We start from the raw sequence: 11,368 nt of genomic DNA on the forward strand, positions 1-11,368 counted from the left end.
GTCTTAGTGGCCCGTGCCGCTGAACAAGACGAGTAAACGGCGGCGTGCTTAGCGACGCGGAAAATTGCGCTCGATACCGGAAGCGGTGCCTGCAAAGGGTTAAGCATCTCCAAGGACTGTGATTGCCTGACGGGATGCTTAACTCGGCCGGAAAAAGCTAGCCAGTGGCTTTACTGTGCGGGGCATAACACCCTTTGGTTATGACCAAGCCGACGTATGATGTCCGTCCCAGTCAGCAGTGATTATTCGAAGACCCGCAAGAAATACGCTTCTTTGAAAGGGCGATGTATTTTCCGGAAGCCCCTTCTTAGTGGAACGAGGAACATTTTGTACTTCGTACTTAGTTTTCCCGTAAAGCAAATTCCCCAGATCCGGTTAAAATACATCCGTAAGTTTGTACGTGGACACCGAAATCACTCCACCAAGCCTTGCTCTTACCCGTCACACACTACGGGATTTTCTAGCGGCCAAGGCAAGAAACCGCGAAGTTTTTGTTAAAGGGGACACGAAGACAACACACAACTTTGCTGGCGTTTTATAGTGCTCAAACTGCTTGCGTGGGTGCAAACAATGCCTTATTTACTGACGAGTTTTATAATTTAATCCAAAACTTCGATTATTCCGCTTAATCGGATGTTTTGTGACGTCAGCAGATATGTAGTCGAATCTCGGTATATACCAACGAAGTAGTATGGAGACAGTAATTTAGTTCGTTATATCCGATATTCGTTGTAGCAGTAGAGCTAAAAATCGGTTCAAACCAATCGGTAACCTGGCTCCCGCGAAAATCCTTGATACAAAAATGCAATATTTTAATCTTCGAACCTATTATAAACAAGGTAACCGTGATCTTTCTCCTTGTGGCATTTTAAGCTCAATGAACCAGAATATGAAATGGGAAATTACAACGGAACAAAGTCCATTTGTCAAAACAAGCCTGCGTTCCCATTTTTTCGAGGAAGGATGTAATTTTGGTCTGGTGGCTATTCACGGCACTGAGCAGGATGAAGTTTTCCACAGTGTCCACGAGCAAAGGGGCCTTTTCTGCTTCTGCAGTTTCGGACGCCGGGAGTTTCTCAATTAGCTTCCCAGCCTACTGGTCAAATATTTCTTCTTTATATCCGATAGTGCGCGCGGCTCTCGCACTTTCACTTTCGTTATAAAGAATTGGTGTCATTGAAATAAAGCGTGACCAACCAAAGCTCGTATTTACTTCGCTATAGCAGATAATGCGTTGTATCAGTATTCGTTATAACGATGTTCAACTGTATTAGAGGTAGTTGCCTAAAACGAAGAGGTGGTATGTTCCCCCTTGTAGAACCGAAACACTGCAGTTTAACAGTGACCGGAAAGCTTCCAGGAGGCCGTGGGGAAACGCACTGGGTTACTGTCAACCTTCCTGAGTGGCGCAGCGATGCCTTTGGGGGTCACCTTGTGTACGTCTTATCGGACTTGTGCGTGCCGCCTGTTGTTTCGGTTAGTAGTAATCCCTTCGTGAAGCGTTGGGTATGGTTCGACGTGTATGTCTAGTCATACCCAACGTTTCACGATGGGTATGACACCGACCCATATAGGGTCACGTTAGTGGTCACGTGAGCGCTTACGTCACCCTATATGTCGGGTACGTGCGCGCGTGCTTACACACGTACACCGAACAGCAAACGTTTACGGACCACGAAAGCAGCAATTTTGAGTTATTTCGGTGCCGCACGGCAGCCCGGAGTACTATGTGCGGTAGTTCTCATTAGTTCAGCACTTGTACGACATCTCGCATGCATTCGACAGTTTGTAGGGCTGATTTAGGAACAGAAATAACCTAAAATTGCCATTTCTCTGTTCCGTAAACTTTGGTCGTGGCTGTCAGCATACACACACAAACACACACAGACACAACACGCACGCACGCACGCACGCACATCTATACGAACATGCACACACAATTTTTTGTTATATGTTATCACGTGATAGCATATCCATGTGGCCGAGTGTTTAGGTTCTGTCACTTAAAGAAGAGCTGCACGACTGTGCTCGTCTGGGCTTTGTCTTGTACTGATTACTTCGCGCAGTGACCTTTTCTTGCATGAAAGTCGCTGGCACCAACTTACACCTATGGCGCCGAAGACCAACACCACGGCCGAGAAGCTGCTGAAGGACGTCTCCATAGCCTTGAATGTGTAGGCGTACAGCATGCCCGCTGAAACACCCGTGAAGGAGAGATAAAGAGCAATTAACCAATAGAAGTAATGCTAATAGTATCTCAACGGCCTCGGTGCGATGCTAACCACGTGCCGGTGTACGGCAATGTGTAGAGGCGCCCGGATTAGAGGTGTAAATTCTGTCTGATAAGTTTATCCGTTCAGATTTTGTAGTGAGAAAACTATTTATTTTTTCTTCTGAAGAAGTTCTACGTGATTTTACTGTGTGCGAGAAGTTCTTCGGGAATTTAGGCCCGCTTACGCGGTTTGAAGACGGGAGTTTAGCGATTAACAAGGGCTTCTTTACTGCTAGACCGTATTTGCGTGCCTTTCTTCGCTGAGAAAGGAACACAAATTGCTTGTCTTGTTTCTTGTCTCTTGACGCGAACTTCTCCGATGGCAGTCTGGCCGCAATTCATTTATTGATAGTGGGTTTAACGCGCCGACGCTTCACAGGCGATGAGGCGTGCCGTAGTGGAGGGCTGCGGATTAATTTTGACCACTTGGGGATCTTTAACGTGCACCGAACTGTCGAACACACGGGTGTTTTCGCATTTCGCCTCCATCAGAAAAGCGGCCGACGCGGCCCGGAATCGAACCCGCGTCCTTGTGCTCAGTAGCACAGGGCCTTAGCCACTGAGCCACCGCGGCTGGTTGGTCGCAGTTCACCCGACAGCTTGCTCAGAGCCACAGCTCTCGCCCGGGTGCACCTGCTCTAGTCCCGTGCCGTCACGTTGTTCTGTCACTGAGCCCGCATCACGAATATTTTGGTTCGATTCTGGCAGTGGTTGTAGCACTGGTATGATGATCCGGAGACCCACGTTCGAATCCCACACAAACACAAAAGTGTTTGTAACAGCGAAGCTGTTTAGCAAATCGTAATTTTTCGTGTGTGCAGATAAAAATACTAAGAGATTGCGAAGCGCGCGCCCCTGATGACCACTCGGAAGTTAACAAAGCCAAGAAAATGCTTAGCTAGTGTGTGCGTGCCTCGCGACGACCGCCCAGCGTCCCCGGCGCACGTTTGTCAAACTAAGCATACCCACTGAGCGAGATTGGCCACGATTAACAACAACAACAAAAAGATAACTCCAGCGTTTGCCGTAATCGTGGCAGCACTTGCTCGAAACGAGAAAGACACGTCATGCGGTACGCCATTCCAAGGTGAAGTGCACTGATTATCACTTCAAAAAAAAAAAAAAAAGGGAAAAATGAAGGAAAAGGTTGTTCCGGCAGCAGCGAAGAAACAAGCTCGGTGCGATTGTGGACTTAAACAGTCATGACAGTCGTGAAGGTTGTGCACAGCTTCACTAACTTCAAGTCTTACGCGTCAGGGTGAGCTTACTTCATTTTTTAGTGTTAAGAGCTGACCACTGGCACAAATCATTCGTAATGCTGTATGCATCGATTTAATTAAACAAAGAATAAAAAAAGCTTTGGCTCGAAAGAGCTTGTTCAGTCATGGCCAAAGCATTGTAGCCCACCTTATTTCTCCAGTTCCTGGCTCGACCACACCACTCCCGCCGTGTGTTAAAGAAGTAAGACCTCCACCAAGACAACAATTCACTCAACACATACAAAGACAAGCAAAACTGTTGCCCTGGTAATCCTTGCTGCCGCCAACCGCCAACTTCAACTTGGTCCATGCAGACCAAGTGGTATACTAGAGAAAAAGAAACAGCTGCACTGCGAAGCCTTTTTCACGCTGGCGATGTAATAAAGCGACTGCGCTAATATTTTAGATTTAAGGGGGGACACTGGTCGTAAAACAACTAATTTTAACTTTCAAGTAAACTTTGTAAATTAGTCTTGCTGCTTTTCCCCCACTGATTTCAAATATGCCATTATTTTTCACTTGGTCAATTAGTTCCCGAGATAATTACAAGTAATTAGCAATTTTTGGTCAAACGATAGATAAAACAGTGTTGGCCATAAGACTGTAGTCTTTATATTTTCCGATACAATGAACCCTGGGGAACACTATGAACCCTATGAACCTTCGTGATGGCCGTGAAGGTTGCGTACAGCTTTGCTACCTTTAAGTTTTACGCGTTAGTGTGAGCTTCCTTCATTTTATTTAGTTATTTTTTCTTTACAGGGCAATTGTGATAACATTCGGGTTGACTGTGATCGACGAACACGACTACGGTCACTCTTTGCGTTTGATGAGACACCTAATGCGTTTTTAAAGGAGTTCGAAAGTACCGTTTCCCGTTTACCATGCTCCTCAAGGGATTTTGTGCCACCGACTTTGGCGGACAACGGCAGCAAGCCTTCTGGGCATTGTTCATCAACACTCCCCACACGTCTATGTAAATGCGGGCCTTAAGATTACATTATAGTTAAGAAACTCTGCAGCGATAAACGATAGCGAAAGTGTTTATCAGAAATACTGATAACTGCTTTCGCTCGCGTCGCTCTGCACGATAGCACTATGAACACTATAGTTATGGTCAGAAGAGCGTGATTTGCTTGCCACAGCACACTGTTCTCTTCCGTGCTTTGCTTGTGTTGCAATTATGTTTAAAGTTACTATTGAATATGTTGATTCCCGCAACCGAAAGGACGCCGGACAGTATCGATGGTACTGCTTGTATGACATCGCTGAAGCTCGCAAGCAAAGTACTGAAAGGGCAGAAGACTAAGAAAGAGGGAAAGTTATCATATGTTCGTAGAACATTAATGTCTGGCTCGAGTATTTCGTGGCCACATAATGCAAGAACTGAAAGCGCTGTAGTCCACGCTTTATGTCCATCTGAAACGCATTCCAGATATTGAAAAAAAAAGTGTTGCAGGAGCCCTTCCGTTGCAGAGATTTCTCCAAATAAAGTTAAAAATTAGAGTGGCATCATGCCGACACGTCGTATGGATTTATAATTTGAAATGCGTATAAAGTTTTGTAGGTGGAACTTTATAATATAGGCATAAATAAAAGTTCCCCAAAATTTTTCAGTGTGCCTTCTATAGTCTGAAATTTTCAGTAATCGAAACTGGCTGCTCTTCCATCTCTTCATGTGTAATCTTTTCAAGATTTTCTTTCTCCCTACCAACGCAAAGAAACGCGAGTGCCATAGCAGCCGGAACACCTGCTTACGCGCTGTTTTCAGCTGAGAAGCTTCCCGCGTAGCGTTATCTGAGCGATATAGTGCTGGAGAACCGTTAGGCCGTTATCTCATCTAAAACAATTACTCATCTTAAGTATTATCAGGCAAAATACAGATTTATCAGTCCCCAAAAATACCTTAATAGTAGTAATAGCTTTGCTATCATGCCTTTATCGGTTGTTTTTTGGGTCTGCATGCTTCATACTTTGGAAAAAAAAAGGCTTGGCAAACTGAAAGTGGAATAGCGTTATGGAAAGCACTGTCAATCAAGTGGCCGACTGAAATACTTTCTTTCTTATGCGTGCGGTTATGAACGAAAATAAACCTCTAACTTTTTTTCTTGTTCGGCGAACATGGTTTATACTACTATGAAAATATTCACTGTAGAGGGCAAGAAAGTGCACGGGACAATATCAGTTGGCATACCCTTCGAGAAAGTTGAGATCAAGAAGTTTGAGGGGATAAGTGGGTCTCAGTTAGCACAGGACCGGGGCAATTGGAGATCTATGGGAGGGGCTTTTGCCCTGCAGTGAGCGTAGATAGGCTGCTGCTGCTGCTGATGATGATGATGACAGTTCGAGACGGCAAACAGTTCACGGACGATATCTATAGGATGACACCACCCCTGGCAATTGCTTCTTGCTTGGTTCCGTCCTCATTGTTTTTATGGGTCATTTGGATGCCGTTTCTGGGGATACGGTAATAACACATGATCTGCCGATTGTGAGTAAGCCACACCCAGAACATGTCTTACGGCGTTTTTGTGCTAATTTATTTCCGCCCGGTGCAAGAACAGTCACACACACGGGCACGGCGCGATAGTTTAAACCTAGCCCGCACTTGGAGTGTTTGCAGTAGAGGTTATCCCTAGGTTTGTTACAACCTTTACAGTTTTAGAGATCCGGTCAAGATTGTGCACCGGGCAGCGACAGTGTTCCTCCTATGCCTACGCATCCTGCGGAAACTAAAGCGTCTGTAGCAGCCACACGAACGATTTCGCACTCCCGAACCCGGAAACATGGCACAGCGGCTTCCGTTTCTGACTCCTACCTGAAAACTAACCTCCACACCTTCCCGCGAATGTAGTGGGAGAAGCTTGTGGCGAGCTCTGATCGCAAATATGAAGGTATGCCGGTCGACCGGGAGCTGACGGTGGCGTCCTCTCGTGGCCTCCTGGATACCGGAGGCTGACCGCGTCCACTCCACTTACCCCTTTGCTATGTATTAAATGCTTATTTTCATCGTCATAATCATCAACATCATCACCACCACCACCACCACCACCACCACCATTCCATCACACAAAGAATTCCTGAACACTTGGGCTTGCAATTTATGTAGCAGAGTGATACTAAAACCGCCAAGGTGGCTCAGTGGCTAAGACGTTGCGCTGCTGAGCACGAGGTAGCAGGCTCGATTCCCGCCCGCGGCGGCCGCTTTTCTGATGGAGGCGAAAAGCAAGAACGGCCGTGCGTACGAGATTTCGGCGCACGTTAAAGATCCCCAGGTGGTCAAAATTAATCCGGAGCCCTCCACTACGGCGCGCCTCATCGCCTGCGTTGCGTAGACGAGTTAAATCACTCACTCACTCACTCACTCACTCACTCACTCACTCACTCACTCACTCACTCACTCACTCACTCACTCACTCACTCACTCACTCACTCACTCACTCACTCACTCACTCAATCACTCACTCATTCACTCGCTCACTTACTCACTCACTCACTCACTCACTCACTCACTCACTCACTCACTCACTCAATCAATCAATCAATCAATCAATCAATCAATCAATCAATCAATCAATCAATCAATCAATCAATCAATCAATCAATCAATCAAACAGAATGATACTTAGCCAATGCGTCTTGCGCGTTCACTCACCTCTCGGGAAGGGCTGATCTTGGACTGTAGGTACGGCGCTTACGACGATATTCTCTATCATGCCTATTGTGCTGGACAGCTGCGAGAGAAGCACGTGTCTTTATAGCAACACACTAATCACGTAACGAATGTGTAACACGAGCAGTGTGCAGCTGCTAGAGAAGTATTGTAAAGACACATTATTCCCACGGGGACAAATGATGCTAGAAACTGGAGACAAAGTAAACCGGGACGCTGCATCAGAAAAACAAGTTCGCTCCGTTAAACGCGCATATAAGTTTAGTGGCTGGCTAAAGTATTGTGCGGGAAAGCTGCAACCCATCATGTCAAGAATTTAACCCTTTCGGGCCTGGTTGTGTCAGTTGACGCCAACATATAAAAATAAAAGTTTCTCTAGCTCATAGAGAACGAAACCAAAACTGCTAGTTTTTTAGGGAATTGTTCTTCAATGATGCCTATGGCTATTGATACTACTGTTGTTTCATTTTAGTGGAGCTGCAAAATACAAAGAAGACGGAGCTCCGGTGAAGACGAAATTACGACACTGAGGCTGAACAAAATGGCGGTCCGAGCTTTATTCCCAAGCTTGTAAATCTACAAATATGTGTTCTACGAAGTTCATTTTTTGTTTGTACGTTCATGTAGTCATAAAGTTTTGGAAAATATGCAAACGTGATGTCTCTGCTCAACATAACATTTTTAATTGCCTCATTAATAAATCCGTTATTACTTGCACTTCGAGCTCTATCTTTTGCTTTAGTGCTTATGGCACGTACCCTAAACCTTAGGAAAGCACACTGGAAACATTGTTTTGCTTGAAATAAAAAAATGACGGCTTACAGGGTTAAGTAGCAGTGCACAAAGTAAGCCGTGATGGGGTGCAGAAAAAAATGCAGTTCACCTTTCGCCGAGAAAGTTGTAGCGCAGTTTAATTGAAATACGAAAATGAAATCTTGGAAAGCTAGCAAGCAAGGGTCTGAGGGAGCAAAACAACAGCAACAGCCACAAACAAGCTGGCATCTGCAGAAGGCCTATATTCAGTCATGACAAGATCCCCTGCGGGGTGTGTCCCATGTGTCCATATTTGGAAATGGGACCAGGAAGCTTTCCTGGCACCTAATTAATTATTCAATTACCGATTATGTCCACTACCAGACGAAGGCCTGTCTTGATATGGGATGGGTGATTCCACTATTTCGGACATCCCCTCGTTCGGGAGCAACGATGTACTACAAACAGCGCACTAAATATACTGTCTTATGGAATATTGCGCTAGAACAAAAGTAGTTAAGAAAGAAGAAAAAAGTGAATGAAATGACGAGATATTGAAACGCCGTCGCTAGAAGGCCTACTTACAACAATTATAGCGAGTGCATTCAGTCTTCTGGTTGTGGTAAACCTTAAGTTGATGATAAGCGAATAGATACATAGCACATTTGATACATCCACGTTTGCGACTGCTGACAACCATTCTTTTCTCGAGTGGAGCAAAATAACAACAAACGAACAAAACCAAAAGTTAGGACCATCTTTGCTTGTGGCTAAAACCGGAGTGTATCTGAATAAATTCGGCGTAATTGTATATTAGGAATGACGCTTCAGTTTCGTTGCGCAATGGGCTATAGTGAACTCCTTTCTGGTGGTGTAAACCACGGCTTGGGAAGGGGGGGGGGTGTATCTTTTTCATGTTTGGTGGCTTTGTATTTCATGCGTTACTCACGGCGTAAACCATGCCCACTATGGTGAATCCTCGCGCCGTGGTTAGGTACCCTGGAATTAGAAGTGTGGTGGAAAACATTAGCGGAGCCTCTTACTGCCAAATTACTTACTTTTTGTGCACTGTTCTGTGTAACTTAAAACGCAATTCGAGCATATAGCATGCCCGAAAGTAGCTTTTAAGCAGATGACTGTTACGTCACCTCAGAAAATTTTATTTTCTATCTTGGCAACAGGGTTGCGGGCTTGTTTGGGGTAAAAGTGGTAAAGCCGTATCAAAAGAACCCCAAAGTACTTCGTATCTGTGGGTGTGTCTCGCGAGGATGGCTAATGACCGAAAATTCAGAGGCAGGTAGTCCATATGATTAGTAAAAAACAACAGCAAAAACAAGGATCACCACAACACACCGCTACTTTTAATCTTGGCACACCAAGTATAATCTCGTTGTAGGGGGCATGCAAGAAAACACTTGCACACGCTCAAAATAGGAATAACATTGTTTCCTTCAAGTACCTCTTGGAGCTTACTAGCGACGTGAACGAAAAACGCATCATAATCCGCTTCGAATAAAAGCAACGCAGATGCAATTCACGGCTGTCACTACCTAGCCAACCGACGAGGCTTACGTCACAGAGTTTCATACTAATATATACTAGAGGGAAATCTGTCGCTGCAGTCGCAGGCCGCCGCCCACGGCGGCCCGTGGGTGGCGCCATTGACGCTAGCGATGTTTCTCGCCTACTTGGCTTAGCTAGCCATACGGCTTCTTTTTCGTGTCGAAGCCAAAATCAACGAAAAAGGGTAACATTTTTCCCTTGTTCATCATGCATGAAGCTTCTCCGTAATCACTGCAAATGAATCTTTTTGTAGGTTGAATTTTATAATAACAAAACAAATTTGATGAACCTTCTACAGTAATATTGTTGCTTTTTCAAAGCCAGAGCCAACTTTTCAGCCTATTCATGAGCCATGCCAAGGGGAAGTGGAACGTGCCTGACCGGTGCATGACGGAACGCTCGCTGAAGCGCAGCTCCCTTAAGACAGTGGCGCCAGATTTCCCTCTAGTATATATTAGTATGAAACTCTAGGCTTAGGTAAAGGTTTCGACTATAGTTACGTACAATGGCGATCTTATGTATTCATTGCCTCTTGTGAAGTGATTGAGAAGGTGCAGTGTAGAACAAGTAAGTCTTACGCGACCTCTCGTATGGGCTACATGCACACGTGTGAGGTGTCCTTCTAAAATTATTTGTTTCAGTGCAGCAAAAATTATGAAGGAGGGCAGCGAAAATGCTACGCCAAACGATGCTTTGATAATCAACGCCAACCCTGCAAGCGTTTTACTGTGAAATTAGCGCCCTGCTAGTTGATACATTGCTTGATTTAAACACGTCCTTCTCTTTCATTCATTTTCCTGCAGAGCCACATGAAGAGGGTTTCAAAAGCTTGCTTCAATTTTTAAAGCTAAAATTAGGCAATAATCCTTTACGCTAGCCTACAGCAACCCTCGTACTCGCGTTGTTCTCGATTACAAATTGAAGCAGCTCTCAGCCGCAGCTTTGTGAAGGCAACTTTAAACGACGGCAATTACGGTTGACGTTCGGAAACTTCTTTCTCGAGTTTAACATTTTTTTTATGGGCTGCACGTACAAGAGCAGTATAAACTGTGAAATCACGGGATTTCAGCATTCTAATCATCATTTGTAGCCCCGTTAGTGAACCGATACCTTGTGCTGGGGACTGTTCCTTCACGATAAGGTTTGCTTATAGTGGTCGAAAAATGAGCGAAGAGGAAAGAAATTAAGCCTGTCGCATCTTACCCATGTCTTTGATGCTCCGGTGTCGCTACGCTGCCGCTCAGATGAGAACCGCAGGTTGTGACACTTCTTCCTTTTCTTCTTTGATACCCCAACACCGATAATAGTGCCCTGCGCGTCGTATTCCGTTCCGAGATAGATTCAGGCCTGGCCCTTCCTCTGCGCACACTCAGCTATCTACTGTTTTCTTTGAATTCTCCTTTTAAGTGCAGAGAACTTTGGGCACTCGCCTTGTCGTGGTAGCTCGCTCCCTGGACCCAAGTAGAGCAACAGGGCGTTCTGTTGTAGCGCTGTCGTCGCGGCGTACCCCAGAGGCTTCGAAAGCCAAACAGTTTATATAGTCATAAGCGTTCGAAACTCGTGAACTGCTGGCGCATCCTACATCTCCCCGTTGTTTAGCGCAAAGAAAACTGCAGGTACATTTGATGCAAAATGCATGTAATTAACCGCCAGCACTTGCGTTCATTTAGTTAGGAACGCCCGTTGGGTTGGTTTTCACGATAGTAAGCGAAAAAAGCGGCCGTGCAAGAAAAAAATTGGCGCGTTCGAAATGACACACAAAGGCTCCAGCCGCGCAAGAAGAAAATGGCGCGTTCGAAGTGCCGCAGAAAGGCTCCAGTCGCGCAAGAAAAAAATTACGCGTTCGAA

General features: G+C 45.4%; 1 protein-coding gene across 1 annotated transcript in view; it reads right to left on the reverse strand.

The window, feature by feature from the left end:
- LOC144152369 (uncharacterized) overlaps positions 1 to 10,950 on the reverse strand; it is a 45,488-nt gene extending 34,538 nt beyond the window's left edge. Inside the window, exons 1-4 of the mRNA XM_077683639.1 lie at positions 10,724 to 10,950; positions 8,907 to 8,956; positions 7,187 to 7,265; positions 2,106 to 2,194 (exon numbers count right to left, since the gene is read on the reverse strand). Of these exons, the coding sequence (XP_077539765.1) occupies positions 2,106 to 2,194; positions 7,187 to 7,265; positions 8,907 to 8,956; positions 10,724 to 10,727 (222 nt within the window). The 5' untranslated portion in view covers positions 10,728 to 10,950. The remainder of the gene's footprint in view (positions 1 to 2,105; positions 2,195 to 7,186; positions 7,266 to 8,906; positions 8,957 to 10,723) is intronic.
- Positions 10,951 to 11,368: the final 418 nt, after the last annotated feature.

Source organism: Haemaphysalis longicornis, unplaced genomic scaffold (assembly GCF_048455015.1).
Source record: "Haemaphysalis longicornis isolate Haplotype H1 unplaced genomic scaffold, Haemaphysalis longicornis Haplotype H1 scaffold_9, whole genome shotgun sequence".
Classification (NCBI taxonomy): Eukaryota; Metazoa; Arthropoda; class Arachnida; order Ixodida; family Ixodidae; genus Haemaphysalis; species Haemaphysalis longicornis.